The sequence below is a fragment of the Trachemys scripta genome, chromosome 1 (genome assembly GCF_013100865.1).
Source record: "Trachemys scripta elegans isolate TJP31775 chromosome 1, CAS_Tse_1.0, whole genome shotgun sequence".
Classification (NCBI taxonomy): domain Eukaryota; kingdom Metazoa; phylum Chordata; order Testudines; family Emydidae; genus Trachemys; species Trachemys scripta.
The window spans coordinates 236,746,244-236,770,108 of NC_048298.1; the positions used below are offsets into that span (position 1 = coordinate 236,746,244).

General features: G+C 44.3%; 1 protein-coding gene across 3 annotated transcripts in view; it reads left to right on the top strand.

The window, feature by feature from the left end:
• SH3RF3 (SH3 domain containing ring finger 3) overlaps positions 1-12,953 on the top strand; it is a 378,424-nt gene extending 365,471 nt beyond the window's left edge. For all 3 annotated transcript variants that reach the window (XM_034758087.1, XM_034758088.1, XM_034758086.1), the window contains 2 exons: positions 2,094-2,431; positions 11,542-12,953. In XM_034758087.1, the coding sequence (XP_034613978.1) occupies positions 2,094-2,431; positions 11,542-11,710 (507 nt within the window). In that variant the 3' untranslated portion in view covers positions 11,711-12,953. The remainder of the gene's footprint in view (positions 1-2,093; positions 2,432-11,541) is intronic.
• Positions 12,954-23,865: the final 10,912 nt, after the last annotated feature.

The following is a 23,865-nucleotide window of genomic DNA, read 5'->3' on the forward strand; positions in this document are numbered from 1 at the left end:
TGTTTATATTTCTTTCATTGTATTTCCCCCTCTCATTCTTTAAAGCTTCTTTGACAAATGAATTCAGTAATCAGCATGTAAAAGAGCATCACTTTAAATCTTGTACACGACATTGTGTCTACAGAGAATAAATAAAATGCTGTCTCGTGTTTCCAAATAGTGTTCATGCTGGAAGACAGAAGCTTTCTGTTCCACCTGTACTGCAATTACTCTATGCTTTTTTCCCTCCAGGGATCCTATTATAGAATAAATGACCAAATACACCTAAATTTCATGTCCCGGAATCTCTGAATATAATCTTAGGCAATAGTTTGAACTTCATATACAATAACAAATAAATGAACAGATTCCTTGCAGTATAGTATACATGGCTGTATAGTTAAAACATGGAAAATGACTATTTATTAGTGCACTGCATTATGGAGGCACTGGTTGCAAGTATAGTTAAGGCTGTATCCAGTGTCCCAGTATATGGCTTATTTTGACATGCACTCTCTTCCACCACAAAACTTTTTAGCTGAAGGAGCTAATGTTCTGAATGTGCATGTGCTTAAGGTAAGTGCGTGGTAGAATTTTTCCAGATGATTTTCAGAAGTGCAAGATAAGGTTCTATGGCAAGGACTCAAGAAATCTATGTTTTCCCCAAATTAAAAACATGCCATTATGGTATTTTCAGCCACCTATATCCAGGGCTGCTGGAACAATTTGTATAGTGGGGGTGCTGAGAACCACTGAACCAAACTGTAAACCTTGTGTATGACGGAAACCACTTCAAGCCAGGGGGTGCAGACGCACCCCCAGCACCCCTAGTTCTAGCACCTATGCCTATATCAGGATAATGGTTTACTGTGAAAGTGAAATTTCAGAAATGATCTGTATTTTAACTCACTGTTGTTAACTTCCAGTGTGGAAGTGGTGTATGTATTAGACCTAAAAAGTAATCCTGTAATGGCTAGTATTCACGGTTATAAGCGAAGGCCTGAAATCCTTACTCAGGGCCTCATGCTCCCCAGTGTGGGTTAGTCACCAGCTAGGGTGAGTTCTCAGTTTTCCAGGAATTCTTCCATTAGGGGCAGGGTTTGTCCCCCCCCCCCCAGAAAAAAAGGACAGGGCTCCGGTCCCAAATCTCAAGGCTCTCCAGAAGCATGAGCCATGTCCATGGAAGCCCTATGGCTCTACATTGCTGCTTGCCTCATGGGTCCTATCTGAACTGTGCTGCCACTGCTGTCTGGTCACCCTAATCTCCTTTAATAGCAAATCTATGGCCTGCCCCAACACTACCCTCTTGTGTTGTCTCTTCAGGCCAGCAGAGGTTTCTCCTGCCTGCTTCACCTGTGCGTTCCCCTGAATGCAGTCGGATTAGGAGACTTTGCAGCACAGAGGCTTTTGCACGGACTCTCCACCCTTCGAGCAGGTCCCACGGTGGCATTCTTTAGGTAGAAGGGAAAAGGGACCATCAGCCCTCAGGGCTGGAGCTTGCAGTTGCTTCTACCACATCCAGTGGCTTTTAAGCCATGTGGGATGCGGGCGATGAAGATGATCTGGCAAAAGGAGAGACAACATTGCGTGAAGAGAATTAGAATGATTGAATAACTGGCAAACAGAATGGGTGGAAATTAAAACTTGGTCAGTAACTCACTGATGTAGAAGCATAGTGAATGCATTGCTGGTTCGCTATGTGCTATGAATACATACAAAAGGATTTTCTTCCTCTCACTGAATACCAGCTTTGTTGGCAGGTTGATTATTTATTTTATATTTCTGGATGAGATGTTTGTACCTTTAAAGTCCTAGTGTCACACTGAAACTGCTGCATTTCCTTAAGATATTTAATTATCCATTAGCACAATGGCAACTGTGGATCCATTCCCAACTTAGTCTGCTGACCAAGCAAAGCAATTTGGGACTTTGGTATGATCTTTGTTAGCAAAGGAGTAAATTTTATCTGGGTTCCCCTACATAAAAACACATTTTTAGACAGAGTTTATTATATGGAATCGTGAGATTTTTCTCCAATGTGAAACAAATAGAATGGTGCTTAATAACAGCCCGGGAGCTGCTCATTCACGTGCTTCATGTTGATTTCCTTTCAGAAAGAGAAGAAGAGTGGATTGTTGAAACTTTTAGCCGGCGCGTCAACAAAAAAGAAATCACGCTCCCCTCCATCTGTGTCTCCGACACCGGACCCCCAGGGAGCCGTGGAGGGAGCTCTGCAGGGAGCGGTGGGACCTGAACTCTCCTCACTCTCCAGCCACGGCAGGGCAGGTTCATGCCCAATTGAAAGTGAAATGCAAGGAGCTATGGGGATGGAGCCACTGCACAGAAAAACAGGCTCCTTGGATTTGAATTTTTCCATTCCTTCTCCTGCCAGGCAGCTACCTTCTTCGATGGCAGCCATCCGTCCAGAGCCCAAGCCATTGCACCGGGAAAGGTATGCTGACGGCGAAGAGTTTGCCTAGGAGCTAAGGGGGCTCATCATTTCAGTCTGCCCTGTCGCTTGCACGTAAAGGAATGTTTGTGGGAAAGAGACAAAGTTTGGCTTGCATGAGCATCGCTGCAGTTCTGCCAGCCCCCCCCCCCCTTTTTTTTTTTTTTTTTGGAGCCATCTGAGGCTATAGATTGTCCAGCTGTTTATTAGAATTAGAAAAGTCAGGCCCCTCTGCATATTAAAAACCAGCCAAAACATGTGTAAGGCAGCTATGACGCTCACTGTTAAAAAGTCAGTATTTGCCAACAGATACAATATGCTCATCACACAGTTATTTCCTATTCTAAGTATAGGAGAAAACTGTGGTATCTCACATCACTGTATGTGGAAGCTGCTGGCAAATGCCACCTTTAAATGGTGATCATTGTATATTAATAATCACAATGGATTGTCATGCAGTACTTGGTATACTGCGTAGCCCTGTAAGTGTGTTTGCCCATTATATCTGGCCTATTATGCAGTAGCAAACAAGGGTCTTTTTAAAATTTATGGTCACTTCAGTCATTATTGTCACTTAAGTCATTACATGGTGTCCTGAAGTATTTTTATTCCAGAAGTGGCTGATAACTAGCATAGAGAATAAGACTAGGGTTCTAGAGTTTGGCAGTCCGCTCTGCATCTTGTTATCCATAAAGCTGCTGATTTTGCAAACCCAGAGAGAGGGGACAAAGTGGCAACACCAAAAAAAACAAAACAAACAAACAAACAAACAAACAAAAAGACGACAGGGAAGAAAAGAAAGAACAGAGTAAATAGAGAGAAATGTAAAGATGTCAAGCCTTGTCTGTTTTCAAGGTTACATGGATTTAAGGATTACATGGATTTAAGGTTAAACTGGTTTAAAAACCGGTTGAGTTGAAGGGGTGCAAAACCAAACCTTGTGTAGACACTCTTAATTTGACATGTATCAATTGAGCTTCATTCAATAAGGAAAGTAAAAAATCTCACCTTGAATTAAACCAGTGCAGTCTTGACATAGACAAGGCCTCAGAAACAAATATGAGGAGAGAAGCAAGAAAGGCGTCCCACAGCATCTCTTGTGCTGGCTGTTGTGGCCAGGGCCGGCTCCAGGAACCAGACGAGAAAGCACGTGCGTGGGGTGGCACATTGTAAGGAGTGGCATTCCGGCCAATCTTGGGGTGGTCAGCCCAGCCCTGAAGGGGCACGGATCCCGACCCAGGGGTTTTTTGCTTTGGCAGTCCGGCTGCCCTTTTTTTTTGCCTGGGGCGGCAAAAAAGCTAGAGCCAGCCCTGGTTGTGGCACTGCTTTGAAAGCACCACTTCAACGATGCAGGGAATTCCTAAGGGTGGGCTTAAGATTCTGGTGCATAGCCCATATTTTCCCAGTCTGACACTGCACCTAGGGGTGGCACTGACAGTGAAACAGGTGACCAATGATACCTGTATTGAGTGCAGTGACGTGGAGTAGCAGTAGAATGAGAGGGCCATAGGACGAGTTCTGTATGATCAGTGTTATTACAACTAAGAACAAATGAATCTATAGAGACAGGATGCTTAAAATGTTACAAATATTACCAATTGCAATATGCAGCGGTAAAGAAAGTATTCTGATTTTAAGCATTTGGATTTCCTGAGTCTAAAGTCTGAAAATAAGCTATAATTGAAATAACCTTAATTATACACAGCAGTCAAGACTCTCTAATTGATTTATGAATTAACTTCCATGTCATTGGTGTATCTGCATTCCTTAACTGATCATATGGTTGCTTATGCCTATAATGGGGAATATTAATTACCTTCACACTCTAGGAAGTATAATGCTTAGTCCTGGAATGATCTGAGCAAATACTTTAAACACTTGTCTTTTATAAATTCATCCCACATCCATCTGTGTTCATTAAATCACCAAATTGCTCAGAAGTACCAAATTATTTTTTTAAACAAATTACATTTTTGAAACCGCTTGTTCATGTCACATCTGGCAATGGGGGAACTTGTGCTCAGCATCTCTGAATCCCATATTTTGCTTGTTTGCAAGGCGATGTATTTCATCTCCACAGTAGGACCAATTCTTTATTTGCATGGATGGAAAATAAAGATTGGATAAACAGATTTCGATGCTGGATGAAATTTAAAAAGAGGGAAAAAAGCTACAAAACATTTCTGTGCACTTAGCTATACTTGGCTTTTAATTTCCCAGTGCCCATCTGTGCACACAGGGACAGTACACTGAATGGTTGGAAGGAGTAGCACATTCCTTAATATTTACAACATTCCAAATGGGGCGGCGCATCAAGCCAGCAGAGCCAGGGTACTTCTTCCATTAAAACTGGCTTACAATTCCTGTGCTCACTGCATGCAGACTACAGAACAAAACCAAGCATTCGACATTTGCACCATATCAGAGGTGCCTCTAATTGCTGACAGCTTGTTTTTCACACAGTAAAGAGGAATTCTGCTCCATTACATAGCAGTCCTTTGTGCACGGAAACTGCAGCAGATCAGAAAGGAAAGTGAGGTTTACCTTATCACAGACGGTGCTAATTTGATAGTTGTATTCCCTTGGCATATGCAGATAGAGTGGGAAAGAAATTTAATTTTGACTTGCTATATTTATGTATTTCCAGAGCCTGGTTTTGGTTTGGGGGAGGTTAGGCTGGAGAGGAAGGCACATTTGTCCTGGTTTACCTGTGTATAAACCAATCTGCTAGGATTGTGAGATTTATCATCTGTTACTACATTCTGGGGAGCAATTTTCCCGCTGTCTTTTCCTAATGCCACTTTACTTGTGCTGCTGTATGCCAGAAAGCATATAGCATTTCCAGCAGCTGAGATGAGAAACTTCACAGCTGCTACTATAGTCACTGTGTTGCATAGGTTGACTAGCAAGCGTTGCTAAGCTGAACACCATTTTAGGCTGCATATTGTCATCTATGTGCTGCTACTGTCAATTTCCTGTGGTACAGGAACACTACAGCTCTTGAAGTTGGGTCTTCACTACAGTAGCACACTGTACTGATGGGGGAGTGCAGGGGGGAGTTCCTGATCCTGCAGCTCTTGAGCAAGTCCCATTGGCATCACTGAACCGACTCACAGTGAACAGCGGGTGTAAGATTTCAAGGGTCTGTCTAACAGCATTAAGACTAAATAGGCGCCTCGTGTCATTTCACTGTGATCACTCTAAATGAAAGAAGGACTTCCATTTGCCTTCTCTTTCAGCAAAATACAAATGCACATACAGCAACATTGAAAAGATTATGGTGTGTAAATGAGAGTATTTAAGTGTGTGTGTGTGTGTGTGTGTGTGTGATAGAGAGAGAGAGAGATCCAATGCTCTGCTCGGTGGTTCTCAAGTCTTAGCACATGATATTGTATCGTAATAATATTATCATTACATTCCCCCCTCCTCCCACTGGTTCCTGGTCTTCATCCCTGGGCTTCTCATCCAGACACAGTCTCTCCTTTCCCAATACTCCCCCTGGCTCCTTCTCCCAGTCTCCTGTTTCCTGGATCCTTGTCCTAGTAGTCTCTTTGCCCAGCCAGTTCCAATCTCAGTCCAGCTCCTTATCTGATCTCTGTTTTCTCTCCTTCCCACCAAGGTTCCCAGTCTCCCGCAACTCCCAGTCCTGGTGTTCTGGCCCTGCCAGTTTTAAGGCTCTTCTCCCCCTCCCCCCGAGGAAGAGTGTCAGTCCCCCCATCCACAACTCCCGGTCATAATTTGTCTGCCCACTCTAGCCTTCAATCCAGTCTCACCAGGCCATTTGTCAGATCCCTGACAAAAAGATCACACTCTGCCAAATTTCAAGTCCCTGCTTCAAAACATGCAGGTGCTAGAGCAGGGGTAAGCAACCTATGGCACGCGTGCCAAAGGCGGCACACGAGCTGATTTTCAGTGGCACTCACACTGCCCGGGTCCTGGCCACCGGTCTGGGGGACTCTGCATTTTAATATAATTTTAAATGAAGCTTCTTAAACATTTTAAAAACCTTATTTACTTTACATACAACAATAGTTTAGTTATATATTATAGACTTATAGAAAGAGACTTTCTAAAAACATTAAAATGTATTACCGGCACGCAAAACCTCAAATTAGAGTGAATAAATGAAGACTCGGCACACCACTTCTGAAAGGTTGCTGACCCCTGTGCTAGAGCTTCTCAAAGAAAAGATTGCCAAAACAGTTTTTAACATTGCAAAATGACAGATTTTTCCCTAGCCTCCTTCTCAGAAATGACTGTTATGGCTGAAATTTTAAAAATAATAATACATAATAATAAGAAGCCTGAGATAGACACCCCCACCTCCCGCATGGAACATTTCAGCTGAAACGGTTAAAGTTTTGCAAAGTTATAAGCAGCTGAACACAAGAGCTCATAATGGGAACTGTCAGGCAACCTTAATAATAAATATGCTACCAGCCCTACCGATAATTGTGATAGACATAAGGCTGTTTGCATGTCTAAATTATGAAATGTTTAATGCAGTGTGACACTGACAGATTCCAACATTCTTCTGAGTTCCACATAAGATGAAAGGCTGTGCCATAGATGAAAGAAAACCTACTATTGCATAGTAGTGGTCAGGGAAAAGAGGAAGGAAGGAGGGAAGAGAAAAGCAGAGAGGGATAGAAGTATGCCGGGCTTCCCTGGAAGAAGGGGGCCAAATCTGGGGGAAGAGTGGGAGGTGATTTAAAACAATAGGACTAATGTATGTTTTAAACTCGGTTACTGAGGAAAAACAAGTCAAATGCCACCGGTGGCATCGCAGGCTTTGATTGGAATGATTTATGATGTTTAGAAACCCCTTCGTGGCAGCAGTGCCATGTGATTCTTTGGGTTGTACATTGGAACCGCAATAACTCTCACTTTCTTCGTCCGCAAATCCAAGAATCTCAGAGGAAAAAATATAGCCAGCCCACCCCATGTCGCAGCAAAGATTTCACAGCAGAGGTGAAAATGAGATCTTTTATTACTGAGGGTTCATTATTTTTTATTCAATATGCTGATATATTTATTGTGAAGTATCCTGATTAATTACAATTAAATGACAGTTGTTAAATAATTGAAAAAAGGACATTTTGTAAGGCAGGATTCTGGATTTTTTAAATCTTTAAAGAAAACCTCTAAAGAATCCCTTGTTACTAGGATTGCCACCTTACTAATGGCTGGTAACCAGACCCCCAAAACCCCCACGCCTGCTCCACCTCTTCCCCCAAGGCCCCACCCCTGCTCCACCTCTTCCCTCGAGACCCTACCCCCTTCTCTGTCTCTTCCCCGGGCCCTGCTCCCTTCTTCATCTCTTCTCCTAAGGCCCCACCCCTGCTCCACCTCTTCCCTCGAGACCCTACCCTCTTCTCTGTCTCTTCCCCGGGCCCTGCTCTCTTCTTCACCTCTTCTCCCAAGGTCCCGCCCCTGCTCTGCCTCTTCCCCCCCAGATTAAAAAAAACAGACACCAGGGCTTGTCAAATGGAACCTGCATACACAAGCCGAAACCTGGACTGTCCAGGTGAAAAATGGATGAGTAGCAACCCTACTTGTTACAAATATGTGATTGCCAACATTGGAAGGAGATTGGTTTTGATGTGTTTGATAATCTTTCTTGCTAATTTGAAACATTTAGTAAATTGCAATTGGTCTCTCAGCCATTAGTGAGATTCTATTCTGTATTAAAAAGGATGGACTTGTCGTTAAGACACCACTCTATAAACCAGGGGTTCTATTCCCAGAACTGCCGCAAACCTTCACTGTGACCCAAGGCAAGTTATGTCACTTCTCTGTGCCTTACTGTCCTCACCTGTGAAATGGGGTTAAAAATGCCTCCCAGAGCTGTTGTGAGGCTTGATCCCTTGTGTCCATAAAGCACTCCAAGATCTGGAACACAACTGCAAAAATGCTGTTAATGTATATTCAATTGAGCTGAGTTCAGAGAGCTGAAGTTTGGCATTGTCTTTGCTAAAATTGTTCCAGTCTGATAATTTAATTAATCAACATTGAAGCAGAGTGTCTGAGATAATGTGTGCATTCATTTGCATAATGGCTGTAATTGGCAAAACCTCATACTATAAGTGTGGCGGTTCTGCAAATGACAGTAAGATAGACTGTTTTCTTGTAGCCAGCCAGCAGCACACACTTCAGCCTCTGTTATTTGCTTTTCCACACAGGAAAAAGTGACAGCTAGATGTACTGGCCAAGGGAAAAGATGACTAATTGATTTCTGATGGTTCTTGACACGGATATATATATTCTACATGACTATGTTGCTACGTCAAGATAAAAAATTTCTAATCAGGTTTTAGAGCAGAACTCCCACTTCTGAATGGGACCCAAAATGTTTACAAGTAACAGGATCTTTGGCCCAGCTGCAGTGAGCAGTTCCTTTAGCCAGATCTAGCAATTTCACTGTCACGTGTTTGAGTCTGTAGCTTCACAGCAGCCAGCAGGCAGCCAAGCTGTGGTTGCAAAGAAAATTAACTCCTGTCATTCAGTTTCAGAGAGGCCCTTGATGTGGTATCAACCCACTGGCAATCAATTCAGTGAATTTAGGGTAATGTTGTGCTTTGAGATTCGCCAGTGCATATTTAATTTAACTATAAGACAGATCATCATTTTAAATAAATACTTGACTGTTATAAGCATCAATTGGAAATGAATGACCGTGCAGCAAATGCAATAGGTAGTAATCTTCAGAAGATGTTTTGAATAATCAATTGGCTTTTCTTTAACTATCTTTACTGTATTCATTACTTTGCAACTAGCGAGACCATTACTGATTGTTAAATGCCAGCTGAAATGACGTGCAGAGGAGGAACACTCGAGGTAGACTCATGTTCACTGTCCTATACACAGATCGGCTTGGGAATTTTCTGATGAAACTGGCTTTCACTGGAAAATGCCAATTTGCTGAAACCAAAAATGTTTCACAAAAACCTATTGGTTTTGACAAACTGCCTATGAAACACAAGCAGCTCCTGCCAGCTCAACTGGTAGACTGCTGGGGAGCCCAGGCTCCCAGGGTCTGGGTCTCTAGAGCAGTCTCACCATACGGATTGCTCCAGGGTCAGGAACTCCAGCGGTAGCCAGGACTTGGCTGACAACTGCATAGCAGGGAAGCTCGAAGCCCCGAGAACCCCAGCTCATGCAAGGGCTCTTGGGACTTCCAGACTTGCTGCTGTGGAGCCAGAAGCCTTGGAGACACAGCTGACAAGCTTTGAGACCCCCAGCTCAGCCGTGGCTCCAGGGCATCAAGCTCCCCATCAGTCTGCTAGAGCTGACCGGGAGCCTCTGAGCTTGGACTCCCTGACTCAGTTTCGTTTGTCAAAACAAAACATTTTGATTCTCTCTAAACAATTATTTTATCTGTTTTCTCTTCTGTAGGAAATTTTAATGTTTCCACTTTTTCTTCTATAACAGAAGTCTTTTCTCAGAGTTTCTTGTGAAACAGACATTCCAACTTTGCACCAGCCTGAGTCACGAGCCATAGTTTTTTAACCTAACATAGAATCCCGCTTGGAAACGAAATACCTGAACAGCTCATCTCTTTGGGGGCAGGGACCACCTCTTTGTTTGGACTGTGCTTCAAACAGTGAGGCCCTGATATCTGTCCAAGGCCCCTAGGCACTACCATACTACTACTAATAATACTCACTGGAATAACTGCAAATAATTTTAGTTGAAATTAAAAATTCTTTGTTAATTGTCTAAAGAAATCCAGGACGTTGCTCATTTGCAAACGCATACACTAGCGACTCCATTATTAGTACAGACATTTAGAAGCTACTGTATGCTCCTGTGATTTAGCTCTAAGAGCAACCTGGATTGACCTTTATGAGGTCATGGGGAAACCGTGTCTTAGGTAAAGGGGACAAAACAGAAGATTGAGGTGCAACCTATTTTAGTTTGAGAAAGAAGGTTAATTTCTGTCCCACCCAGCCAGGAATGGCCTTAGGTTTGTGCCAAAAATACCAGCACACAAGTTCTACTGATTTGCGGGGACATACCCACCACACCCTGCAATATACCACTAAATAACCTCTGGCAGCCCCTCACACCTTGAATGATGAACTGCAGGGGACCAATCCAAAACCCTCTCTAGGCCCCTACTCACTCATTAAATCCTTCGTACCCCATTTCACCCCAATAATATAATCCTCCCGACCTTCTGCCCCCTGTTGCTATAAACCTCATGTCACCCCCTGAATGCCAAGCATGCTATCTAACAAATGTCCCATGCCATGACTGGCTATGCTACTTACATAACTGTTTTTGAAGGATACACAGCTGTGTCTTCACAAAAGGCCTCGTCACTAAAGCCAGCTCCGAGCCCAGTTTCTTTCACTCTAAAGACCACAGAATAGTTTAAAACTAAAGCTGGTTGAATTGGTGAAAACTAACATTTTTGTGAATTTTTTTCCTACCCAGTTGTATTTAAAAGTGGCGGAATTAATTTTCCTATGAGCTGCAGCCACCTGTGGAGTAAAACACAGTGCTTGTAGAAAAGCACCTCAACACTACACAACAATTTAGAACAAGAAGTGCGAAAGAAACCTGTATGCGGCTGAAACTTCTGAGGAAGTTTAGGCCCCAGTGTAACGACCTAAACTGGACTTTGACCAGGATGCTGGAGCTAACATCCCATGTGCCCTTTTCTGAAAAATGCCCTGGGGTCATTGAAGATCACATGAGAGCAGGAGCTGTTTTATATCATTAAAAAGGCAGCACCTAAAGTAGCACAGGGGTCCCAACAACATCCTGGGGCATTGCTTCAGTACTGATTTAGAAGGAAGAGTTTGTCATCTATTGAACTCATTAACAAGGTCACCTATGGTTTTCCTGGGAAGTCTCCCATTTAAATAGCAAACAGCCCTGACCCTGTATAGCTCTTAAGAGGGGACAAGCCCACATCTGAAGAGGTATGGCTTCGGGCAGATGCAGGTGATCTAGTACATGGGGCAAACCAAATTAGCTTGCAGAGCTGCTGGTTTGAATCTGCCGCCTGTCTTTCGTGGCCGTGCCCTGTTGAGGGTCCTACTCCAAAAAACATTGTCATACTATTTGATTTGTGTATGCTAAGGTATTCTCTTTTGTTTTCAAAGGTATCGTGTCGTGGTTCCATATCCTCCTCAAAGCGAAGCAGAGATTGAACTGAAAGAAGGTGACATTGTGTTTGTGCACAAGAAAAGAGAGGATGGCTGGTATAAGGGGACATTACAGCGAAATGGCAGGACGGGCCTCTTCCCCGGAAGCTTTGTAGAGAGTTTCTGAGGGCTTGCTTTCTTCCCCATCACTGCTCTCTGAACTGAAAGATCTTTTAGGGGAAATTCCATAGCACAAGAAGAGACAGCAAAGGGAAATGTGACTGATATCCACTGCCATTTTTACGTCCAAAGACTCCCCGGGCCCTTCATTCTATAGCTCTGGAACCACAGTATCTGCTGTGCTTCCAAAACCATGTACAGTACATACAGTGGTATGTTGAAGTAGTGCCTTCCACTTGGAATCATAGACTGAGAGGATGCACATTTGGTTTGTATCTAAACTAAACTCCAACTGTTACCCATTATGTAAATTATAGAGAAAATATCTTTTAAAAAGTTGTTATATTGCTGTAACTTATTTGTCAGAGCTGCAGTGTTCTTATTGCTGGCCTATGCAAGATGGATTTGGGTGTGGCAGGAGGCAGAGTAGGGAGCTCTTGAACTGGGATTTTATATTTCCTGGGGGAAAAAGAGAGTGTGTGGAAAAACCCAGCTAAAGATTTGTGCATTGTTCTGCAAGAAAGAATTTGAAGTCCAAAATGTTAGTGTCATGCTTTCTATATACCTCAAAAATATGCTGCATAAGGATGTCAGTAAGTTTGTTAGTGATCAGAGTTCTGAAGTACCTGTGAGATGCACTGGGCAGATCCTTGAAGAACTCTGGCTCCATCATTCAATTGCGGTTATTTGAGTAGAAACCCTTTGGTTTATCATCTGTCCATATTATATGCAGCATTTTTTTGCCTATCCAGTATCCACCTTTCCATTCCTTTTTTTTTTTTTTTTTTTTTTGGTATGACATACCCTTTTTAATTGTTTGCAGTATTGTTGCAGCTGTGTTGGTCCCAGGGTATTAGAAAGGCAAGTTGAGTGAGGTAATACCATTTATTGGACCAACTATTTGGTCCAATAAAAGATATTGCCTCATCCACATTGTCTCTCTAATTAATACCTTTTTAATGTAAGAACTGTTATACATGATATATATACATATATTCCTAACAGATCAAGCATTTCCTGCTTTTCATACATCTGGTGCTTTTATTATTATTATTTTATTAATAGGAAGATCCTGTTTGGCTTAAGAAAGAGACTGTTAACAGCAACATTAACAGGTTTCACATTTAACATGTGAATTCCGAAATGTACTGAAAGTAGATTTCATCAAGATGAAAATGTTTGCTAGTACTACATGAAGCAAGAGAGAAAAATCAGATTAGGCGGTGATATATATATATGTGTGTGTGTGTGTTTGTAGGTAACTCACTTTCATAAGAACATAAGAACATTCTTTATATATAGTTTCTAAAGACCCTTAATAAAGCACAGTAATCTGTCTAGACAATGATAATTATTCAAGAATTGGGAGCATTTCCAGGAGGAGTAATTTTAATTGACTTTTATATGGCAATAAAAAGAACACTGCAGGTTCCAGCAAGCACAGGAATCGTGGAATTTTCCTCTGTCGTTGCATCAGAGAGAAGAGAGCTGAACTGCAACAGCTGTAATTAGCATTGTCAAAATGTGATTTTTTTTTTTACTGTAGAAATATACAGTTCTCAACACTGTTCTAACCTGGTCAAGCTACAATACAAAATATATCAGGCAATATAACCCTCCATCTACAAGGGACCTAAAGGTGCAATAAATGTAAAGTAAGTTTATGCAGTTATTTGTATCAAACAAAGAAGAGAAAAATCAGATAATGCAAGTGTGGGAGTATTTAAAAAAAAAGATTCAGTTGTGGTATCCTATAACCAAGTTGTAACAAAAGAATATTCTTAACTATGTTGTGCCCTGCCTTTTCTAGTGACTGGCTGCTTGCCCAGACCAGGATATGGTGGTCATTCAAGACTATGTTATAGTTGCAGTAACCTGGAGATGATTTTAGTAAAAAGAGGGGACCCAATGGGTGTATGCCATTACTTTGTTCCCAGTATTTCTTATGCCGAAGGTGTAGGTTTTGTTTTCATTCAAGCCAGGTATGCTAGCACGTATCAAAACATGTATAAGTGAACATTCCTACTTATGTTGAACTGAAAGACTTTGTTCTCTGTAAAATAAGTTTCTCTTCCTGTCATTTGTAACAAACAGATTCCAGAAACACAGTCTGCGGCCAAGTATTGCATCTTCAAATCACAGAAACATTATTTTCTGGGAGGATTGGGGGGGGGGGGTATTTGTAACGTTACCACATTTGTTCATGTTCCAGGTGGTAATCAGTCATCAGTAAAATAAACGGTTATTGTTAAGAGAAAATTGCCTTTTTATAACCAATAAGAGCTTTAAGAAATTTTTTCTGCAAAAGGCTGATTGAAGAATAGAGCACTATCTTTCCAGTCATTTCATCCAAATCAGAAATGGTATCTCTGCACCTTGAGCCACGATCCGGTCAGCTAGCAAGCTGACAATGCCCCCCCCCCCAAATGTGTTCTATACACACATATATATAAATTCTTGGTTAGCATTGTCAGAAACAGATTTCTCTGACAAACTATAGTGGCTAAATATCAGTTAAAATTCTGTTCCATGGTATGTTTACTATATCCAGAGAAATGAAACAGGAATCATATTGTATTCAGTCAGATCTAAAATAGTTCCAGATTTCACTGTTCTAATGCTTAAATCTAACAGGACAAAAGCCGTTATGCAAGAAAATACAGAAATGTCTGTAAAATCAGTGTTTTTAATGTATTTTGCAGTCAGAACAATAATAATTTTTAACTATAGATAATGAAGGCAAAATAACCCTTTCAGTCACACCTCCTATAAAGAGAAATATTTTTTGGTGTTTGATATTTTGAAAACAGCTGTTTCTGGTCCCCATTTATTGCTTACCATAATAGTCTTGAGTATTGAATAATTTTCTTGGACAAATCAATTCCATGCGAAGAGCACAACTGCAGAACATAAGACTGATCAGTGGTACAAGAAAATTACCCAGTGCCATTTAGAAAGTCTTTGACCATGGGAGGGGATTGGCGCTTACTGTGATCCATTTTTAAATTGCATACAAAGGAAAGATAAAGGAGGGGGAGGGAGTGTGCGTGCGTGTCCTACAAGGGAAAAAAAGTGAAAGAAACCTTCTGGCAGCCTCATTTTGTAAAATGCCAGATTTGCTGTTCTAGAAATGGTTGCAGCTAATTGAACAATTCCTTTGTACTTTGCACAGCTCAGAAAATGTTTTTTGTTATACATGAATGTTAACGTGATTTAGAAAATATTGATGGTTACGAGTACAAATGAACTACAAGGACTGTGTTTCTGATGCTTTAAATAAAATAAATTGAGGTCACTTGAGTGAGTTTTCCATCTTTATTTAGATGGTAAAGAGATTTTACAAAACAGGTGTCCTGAGGTTCACAATAAAGATAGTCAGAGGGGCCCAAATCCGCAGATATTTATGCTCCTAACTTCCCTTCCTGTGGAAATCTGGGCCAAGGTGACTTTGAAAAAGGGGTGAAGGCAGAGAAATGTCAGGAAATGCTTCAGATGAAACTGTATTTTCACATAAAGGGCTTTATTCCACAAACCCTACTCACACGGAGTGGTACTTGTCAGAGGTGAAAGTAAGCTGGTCTGGTCCGGTACGGCATACCGGCAAGAGCCAGTATGCCATATCGGACTGGACCTGCTTCCACGGCAGTGATTTAAAGAGCCCAGTGCTCCAGTCGCTGCGGGGAGCCTCGGGCCCTTTAAAGCACCGCCGGAGCTCCAGCAGCCGGGCTCCTGCGGTAATTTAAAGGGCCCAGAGCTCCGTGGCAGCTGAAGCCCTGGGCCCTTTAATTCGCCCCTGAGCCCCGGGGCTCCCAGCCGCCTCTGCAGTTGGTAGCTCCAGGGTGATTTAAAGGCCCTGGGGCTCCCAGCCACAGCTGGAGCCCCAGGGTCTTTCAATCTTGAAAGGCCCCGCCTCTTCCAGTTGAGGCCACGCCTCTTCTGGTTGAGGCCACACCCCCGCTCAGGACTCGGATGTACCAGTAAGTCCTGTAAGTTACTTTCACCCCTGGTGTTTGTACAAAGAGAGTCACTGTGTTCAATTGAAGCTATTCGGGAATAAATACTATTGGATGTAAAAGCTGCAGAAGGGGGCCTTAATGTAATGATATGGCTTAGATCAGGGATCGTCAACCTTTGGCACGCTGCCCGCCACGGTAAGCACCCTTGCGGGCCGGGCCGGTTTGTTTACCTGCTGCGTCTGCAGGTTTGGCCGATCGTAGCTCCCACTGGCCAAGATTCGCTGCTCCAGGCCAATGGGAGCTGCTGGAAGTGGCGCGGGCCGAGGGACATACTGGCCGCCGCCCCCCGCCGCCCCCATTGGTCTGGAGCGGTGAACCGCAGCCATTGGGAGCCGTGATTGGCCGAATTTGCGGAAGCAGTAGGTAAACAAACCAGCCCGTCCCAGCCCGCCAAGGTGCTTACCCTGGCAGGCCGCGTGCCAAAGGTTGCCGATCCCTGGCTTAGAGCATAGAATACTATTTTTATATCAATTGATGCACTTTATTTTCCCAAATAAGTTGGAGCAAGTGCTCAATAGTTTGTTCTCTTTCGACATGAGCCAACACCTGCAGCAGTCCAATAGGTGTGTTGACAACACATGCACTTGTTAGGTTACTTTTCTGTGGGTGGGGGAGAAGCTGCTAGATGGATTTTTAAAAATGTGTCCATGATGCATGAGACACAAAAGTAGGAATTTGTACCAGTGTGTCAGAAAACTTACCAAAGGCCGCTGGTGTAAATCGGTAACTTAGTCATGGAGTCAAAAGGGGTTTGTCAGAATCACACTGATGTAACTCAGCTCACAATCCGGCCTTGCTGAGGCTACTGTCCTTTCAGTAGTTTGCCCTGCTGCTAGGAGACACTGAGGTGTGGGGGGGAGGGGCTTGGGGATGGAAATGAGTAGAACTGAGATCTTTTTAGCTCATTTCATAAAATTAATTCAGTCTTACATTTCTCAAGTTTCTACTTCATAATGGGCTAAATGCAGTATCCTTCAGCACATCATGGTGCATTTTATTCATCAAGTTGGGTCCTTTTCAAAGGCTTTGATTATTTCTGATTTGTACATTTACTTAAGTGCATCTCATGGTGATAGTTACTGTAGGAATTCATGCATTTTTATTTCTTGTTGCACAGAACAGATCTACAGTCAGACCTCTGCCCTCTTTTATTTGTTGGATGTTGAATTGCCATGAAATCACTTTCTGTAATGAGGTCTGTAATCTCGACCTGTGTGGGCTTTGATGCCATCATGCTCATCACTACGGTCTCTGAGGCCCAGATGCTCAAAGGTATTTAGGCACCTACCTGGCTCTTTAGATGCCTACGTCCACCATTTAGGCCCCACTGATATTTTAAAAACTGCCTCTCAGCTGCTGCCAAACACTGATAGGCTCCTAAGACCCATAGATGCCTAAGTGTCTTCTGGTGGAAATATGCAGACTGGCTAAGCCCTGATGCTGCCATCCAGCAAGTGAATGCCTTGGAGTCCTAGCTCTAGCTGACGCTCTGGGAGGCCCTGAAGCAGGAATCTCAAAGTAGGAGGGGAAACCCTAGCTTGCTGGTGTGACCTGATCCTGTAGGGGTGCTCTGAGCATGCCCAACATTTGATATCTGGCAGTCCTTGCAGCAGGAGGGCTGGATGCAGGCCACAGATTGGGAGCAGCACAGTACCCACAGAAAAGACAGCTAGGACCCGGGGGAATGTAGGGCCAGAATGAGAGAGCACAGCTGCTAGGGCATGGGCTACCTATGTGACTGAACTGTCTTAGGTGCCTAAATCCAGGAGAGGGATTGCAGCTGATGATTCCAAGCCAAGGAAGGTGCCTATCTCTGGCCCATCAGCCAGACAAACCAGGTAGGGTTGCCAGGTGTCCAGTTTTTGACCAAAACGCCTGGTCAAAAAGGGACCCTGGCTCAGCACTGCTGACGGGGCCGTTAAAAGTCCAGTCGGCAGTGCAGCGGGGCTTAGGCAAGCACCCTGCCTGCCGTGTCTCCGCACAGCTCCCGGAAGCAGCAGCATGTCCCCCCTCCTAGGTATAGGGGCAGCCAGGGGGCTCAGCATGGTGCCCCCATTCCAAGTGCCAGCTTTACAGCTCCCATTGAGTGGGAACCATGGCCAATGGGAGCTGCAGGGTTGGTGCCTGTGGACTGGGCAGTGCGCAGAGCTTCCTAGCTGCATCTCTGCGTAGGAGCTGGAGGGGGAACATACGGCTGCCTTTGGGAGCTGCACCCCTGACCCCCTCTCACCTTCCAAACCCCTCAGTTCTAGCCTGGAGCACCTTCCTGCACCCCAAAACTCTAATCCCCAGCCCCACCCCGGAGCCCACACCCCCAGCCGAGCCTTCACCCCCCACGCACATCCCAAACCTTGCCCCATCCCTGATCCCCCTACGAACCCCTCGGTCCCAGCCCAGAGCACTCTCCTGCACCCCAAACCTCTCATCCCCAGCCTCACACCAGAGCCCGTACCCCCCCTGCACCCCAACCCCCTGAGCCAGCCCGGTAAAAATGAGTGAGTGTGGGGAGACTGAGCTATGGGGGTGGGGAGGGCTCAGAGGAGGGGTGGGCCAAGGGTATTCAGTTTTGTGAGAGTAGAAAGTTGGCAACCCTAACACCAGGTCAGCCACTTAGACTCCTAAGCCCCTCTCCTCCCCCCATCCCTCACCCTGTCCCTGTCCTCAGCATGTTACTCCTGGCTTGCTTAGGTGGCTCCTATCTCAGCTTCCTGGCATGTGAGGACCTCTTTCTGAGGCAACCAATTTTCCCCATGCATTGTCTAGGGGGCCTGAACACTTAGCTCAGGGCTGAGGATTCCACTTCACAGCAGGGCACCTGGGGTTAAGCATTGCAATGCAGAGCAGAGCAACCCCTAAGTCCCTCTGAGGAGCGGGGCTTGAGTGCCTTTTGAATGGTTAGGCTGAAGGAAGCGCTTCCTTTGGGAGGATTTTTAAGCTGCTGACGCTACCATGTCACTCAGGACACCAAAGAGCTTGTGACCTGTGTATTTTGAGGTAGCTAGATGCTGTTGAGTCTGGCTGTCAGCCTTCCAGTATCCAAGATGCACGTGTTTGTGTGGAAATGCATTGTGAGCCGTAATTCTGGGTGAGAAGTAAAAGTCATTCAGGGAAGTATCTGAAATAAATGATGCCACAAGTTGTGTAGCGCTGAGCTGAGTGTCTGCCTTTCGCTGCCTAGGGCGGGGTCTCTGACAAGGAATACATTCAAGTCAAAGTGGCTCAAGTAAAACACAGGTGGATGCAGGTGAAGCCCAGAGCGCTTCTGAAGATGCTTCACAGCAGGAGTTTCAAAGTGATGAGTCCATTTGCCTGGCTATAGATTCCTTCAGGATGACGTGGGGGTTGGTCCTTTGCTAAGATAAGGATTTCTATGCCCACTCCAGGGAGGATTGCAAAGTCATCCTTGCTTCTGTGGCCATTGTAGACTGTCTGTTTACATCCCAATGGGATCTCCTGCAAAGTTAAAATGCCTTGTAATCCCATCTCCCAGGGCAGCAATGAGACGGAAATGGGTGGGAAATTAGTTGTTTCACTGCCTATGCCTTCCTGTTTGTCATTCGTATCAGCTTCAGTGTGAGGAAACCCAGTGAAATAACTAGTTGTCTGAACATAGCAGGAGAACACTGAGGAAAAAAGTCTTACCTGAGCCTTCTTATCCAGGCCTTGTCATTCCAGCTCTGCTAACCAGCCCTCTGCTCAGGAAGGTGAGTTAAGTTTGTAGGAGAAGCATCGCTTCTGTGATTTCTTTCCTTTGTTTTTAATGGGTTGACCTGGGCCATGTTTGGATAACTTTCTGCTTGAGAAGCTGCAGAAGAGGACAAGGGAAATCATGCCTCACCAATCTACTAAAAGTCTTTGGAGGCAAGGGGTTAACAAGCATGTGGACAAAGGGGATCCAGTGGAAATAGTGTACTTAGATTTTCAGAAAGCCTTTGACAAGGTCCCTCACCAAAGGCTCTTAAGCAAATTAAGCTGGAATTGGATAAAAGGCAAGGTCCTCTCATGGATTGGTAACTGGTTAAAAGATAGGAAACAAAAGGTAGGAATAAATGGTCAGTTTTCAGAATGGCGAGAGGTGAATAGTGGTGCCCCCAAGAGATCTGTATTGGGACCAGGGCTCTTCAACATATTCATAAATAATCTGGAAAAAGAGGTAAACAGTGAGGTGGGAAAATTTGCAGATGGTACAAAATTACTCAAGATGGTTATGTCCAAAGCAAACTGTGAAGAGTTACAAAGGGATCTCACAAAAATGGGTGACTGGGAACAACATGGCAGATGACATTCAAAGTTGATAAATGCAAATTAATGCACATTGGAAAACATAATCCCAACTATACATATAAAATGATGGGGTTTAAATTAGCTGTTACCACTCAGGAAAGATCTTGGAGTCATTGGTCTCTGAAAACATCCACTCAATGTGCAGCGGCAGTCAGAAAAGTGAACAGAATGCTGGGAATCATTAAGCAAGGGATAGCTAATAAGACAGAAAATATCATAATATTGCCTTGCTATAAATCCATGATACACCCACATCTCGGGGGAGGGATAGCTCAGTGGTTTGAGCATTGGCCTGCTAAACCCAGGGTTGTGAGTTCAATCCTTGCCAGGGCCATTTAGTGAACTGGGGTAAAATCTGTCTGGGGATTGGTCCTGCTTTGAGCAGGGGGTTGGACTAGATGATCTCCTGAGGTTCCTGATATTCTATGAAATTCCCCTCAGTCTTTAGCACAGGAACCAGAACCAAGACCCTGAGTCAGTTTAAGGTTGGGCCGTTTAGCCAAATGGCCTTTTTTTGTCTGTTGGTCTCTGGAGAATCCAGCTTGAACCAGAATATGTGAGCCCTTTCCAGGAGGTGGTACCTCCCAGGAGGTGTTATAACCAGAATGATTTGCCTTGATCCTCCCCTACTGTTATCACTTCTTGGAGGAGCTGTGGTAAACTTCCCCCACAGATTGTATACCCCCCTCCACTCACTATGTTACATAAACTATTCATATACTTAATACAACATGGTCTCTCAAAGATATTGCAGGAAGTTGTTCTGTCTGTCCCAGGAGATCCCATCCAATTAGTCCTCAGAGGACTCACTGAGTGGGATCTTCTGGACAGATTTTCCCTTTTTCACAAGAAACTGGTTGGGACTCTTTGGACTCCTCTGTAGGGGGCTGAGAGAGCCAATGGAAGCAAACAGGAGGCCCCAGATCTATGCGGTGGTGTCCAGCCCAAAGTGGAAGGTCCCTGGGTAAATCAAAAGGGAGAGCTGCTGATTGCTGGCCAGGCTGCAATCAGATCTTCCTTAGGAATCTCACTGCCAGGCTGGGAAGTCAAGGAGCATTTGCTCCATGGTATAAAATGGTTGCCTGGTTTGCACCTGGGAAAAAAGCTGGAGCAGGAGCAGTTCTGTGGTGGCTGAGAGCCCTTACCATTGTTAGGGGACTGTGCTAATGCACAGCCACTGGTCTCCTGCTAAACCTAATGCTGTGGGTGGGAAGGGCATAGCTAAGGCAGAATGAAGACATTGCTGAACAGCAGTTGCATCAGAGCACTGACCTAACCCTTGGATCACTGTTCAGAGTGGGAGATGAAGTATGAGCATTTGCTTGCTCCTTACAAGGCCACTCTTGGAGACAGGTAGCATGTCAGTGCTAGAGAGGGGAGGCAGCAGTCAAGCTAGGCAAATAATGGCTGTTTCAGTTCTCTGGCCATTCTGAAAAATTGGAAAAAAAGGTTTCATTTCAGGTCAAACTGAAAATGTTCTTTTTTTGAATTAAAGTTTTTGGCAAATTGAAAAAGGTTTTGAGTTGGGTCAAAATGAAATGTTTCAATTCAGCCGAACTTGAAACATTTTGTTTTGATTTTGACACCAGCAAAGGAAAACTAGATTCACAAAAGAGGAGGAACCACCATCTCCTCTACAAGTTTTAGCCTAGTAGCTATGGCATTCTCCTGGGATGTGGGAGACTAAGGTTCAGTTTCTCCCCATCACCTGAGGTGGCAAATGGATTTCAACCTGAATCTCCCACATTGCAGGAGAGTGCTCTCACCACTAGGGGATTGGCTCAGCTCTGCTGCTGGGCCACTGTGTATATCTAATTAACTAGTTGTTAGAGCAGGACTTGAATTTGGGTCTGCTACGTTCTAGGTGAGCAGCTTAGCCACTGTGCTCTAGAGTCACTTGTATGTGTTCTCTCCCCCACTGACATCAGTTGTTGGCCACAGTGGCAATTCACAGTCATTCATAGACAATGATGAGTCATTGGGCCAGGGCAAAAGCAGTAGGGTGGGCAGGATACTTGTTTGAGTTGTAGAAGACCCAAGTTCAAGACTCTGCTCTGCAGAGGGTGGAAATTGAATGCAGGTCTCCCATATGTCAGGTGAGTCCCGTAACCTGTCAGCTCAAGATTAAACTGCAGGTGGCTTCTCAGGCCATTTTGTGCATCTAGTTTTCCTTTTAACAAAAGCAAAACAAAATGTTTCATTTTAACATTACAGAAACATTTTGAATTTTTCAGTTTGGGGTAAATTATCTGGTGAACTCCACACAAATTCACAGATCATTTCAGTTGATGTGAAACTGCATTTTCTGGCAAAAAAAACTATTTGTCCAAAAAAAAATTCACCTAGCTCTAGGCAGCAATGATTTTTTTGGTGGGAGATGGGGGGCAAGAGCAAAGGTCAGCTCTTGAGTGGAACGGGGGAAAAATCCAGAGCAAACACGTCAGAGTTCCCCATCACCGCAGTCCTGAAGGAGATCACAGCAGGGAATGCATCTGCTACTTCTTGTTTTTTAACCATTTTACCTCATCTCCTGGGGTTATGGGTCAGAGGCACTGATTCAGCTCCTCAGGCGTAGGAGTCCCTCAGGGACAAGTCAACACAGAGAATTTAGGGCCAAATTAAAGGGGCAAAAAGGAAAAGAAAACTGGGGATAAAAAGTTGCCAATTACCCTGCCAAGGAAGGTCTTGCTACCCACAGGAGCGATGGAGGCAGAATGAACTGGCCGGTTCTTCACCAGGCAGGCCTTGGCCTCATGCCAGTGAGACACAGGTGCGGTTCTGCACACAGAGCTGAAAGCCATGGCTAGGAGGTGAGGATCAGTCTCTGAAAAAAATTAGCACTAACTGGTATCTTTGTTGGAAGGCCGGGTAGGCCTGGATAAGTATGGAAGTGTGTTGTACTTTCATTCCTAGAGGTGATTCCTCCAGTGCAGGGATAGGTACTAAGGCATGGTGGCCAGGCCGTTTGAGAAAGCTGGCCCTGCTCTTGCCCATGTTGTGCCAATTCTGTGGATAAGTAGCGCTCTTTGTTCTTCAGGGGCTGGCATCTAGGTGAAACACCAACAGACCCCGGTCGTCGGTGGGCAGGATCGAATCTGGGATCTCTGGAACTAAATACATGAGCTCTACTACATGAGCTAAAAGCCACATGGCTGTAAGCGAAGACTATAGAGCAGACTCATTAATCTCTCTCTCTCAAAGTGGTCTCGGTGCCACTAGATGGGACAGAACACCACACCCAGGAGGAGTGGGTTGCATAGGCACCTAAATTCACTCACAGAGTGAGTGAGAGAGAGAAGTGTGCTTGAGCCCTACCCTATGCTCTGTGGTGTAATAAAAAGGACCCAAACACCACTCACTTTATTGGGAGCAGGATTGCAGCTAAAAGTTCTTCAGGTATTTGCCTTCATCAAATTAGAAGACTGAGGATAGAAAATAATTTTATCAGGCTAGCCTGTTAGTTCATCCCAGGGTTCTTATGGCTCATCTACATGAACACTTAGTTCATGATGAGCTGGGGTCTAAAGCTACCCCAAATTAGTCTGCCACACACTTACTGTCCATGTGGGCCCTGTGGCCACACACTAACCGGGCCACAGTGCACTTCTGGATCTACCATGCTTTGAAAAGGGAGCAGATCAACGCACACTAGGGAATGTCTCGTGTGTGAGCAGCAGGGTCCACATAAGCAGTCTGTGCACAGCCAGCTACTATAGGGTAGATTTGCACCCTAACTTGCAGCAAACTACCTGTTTGAATAACAAGCCCTTACTCATGCTCCCACGCAGCCTGTGCACTTGCTACTTAGTCATAGTGCACAAATGTGGGCGTCAAAGGGCTATAAACGAACCGCAATTCCTCA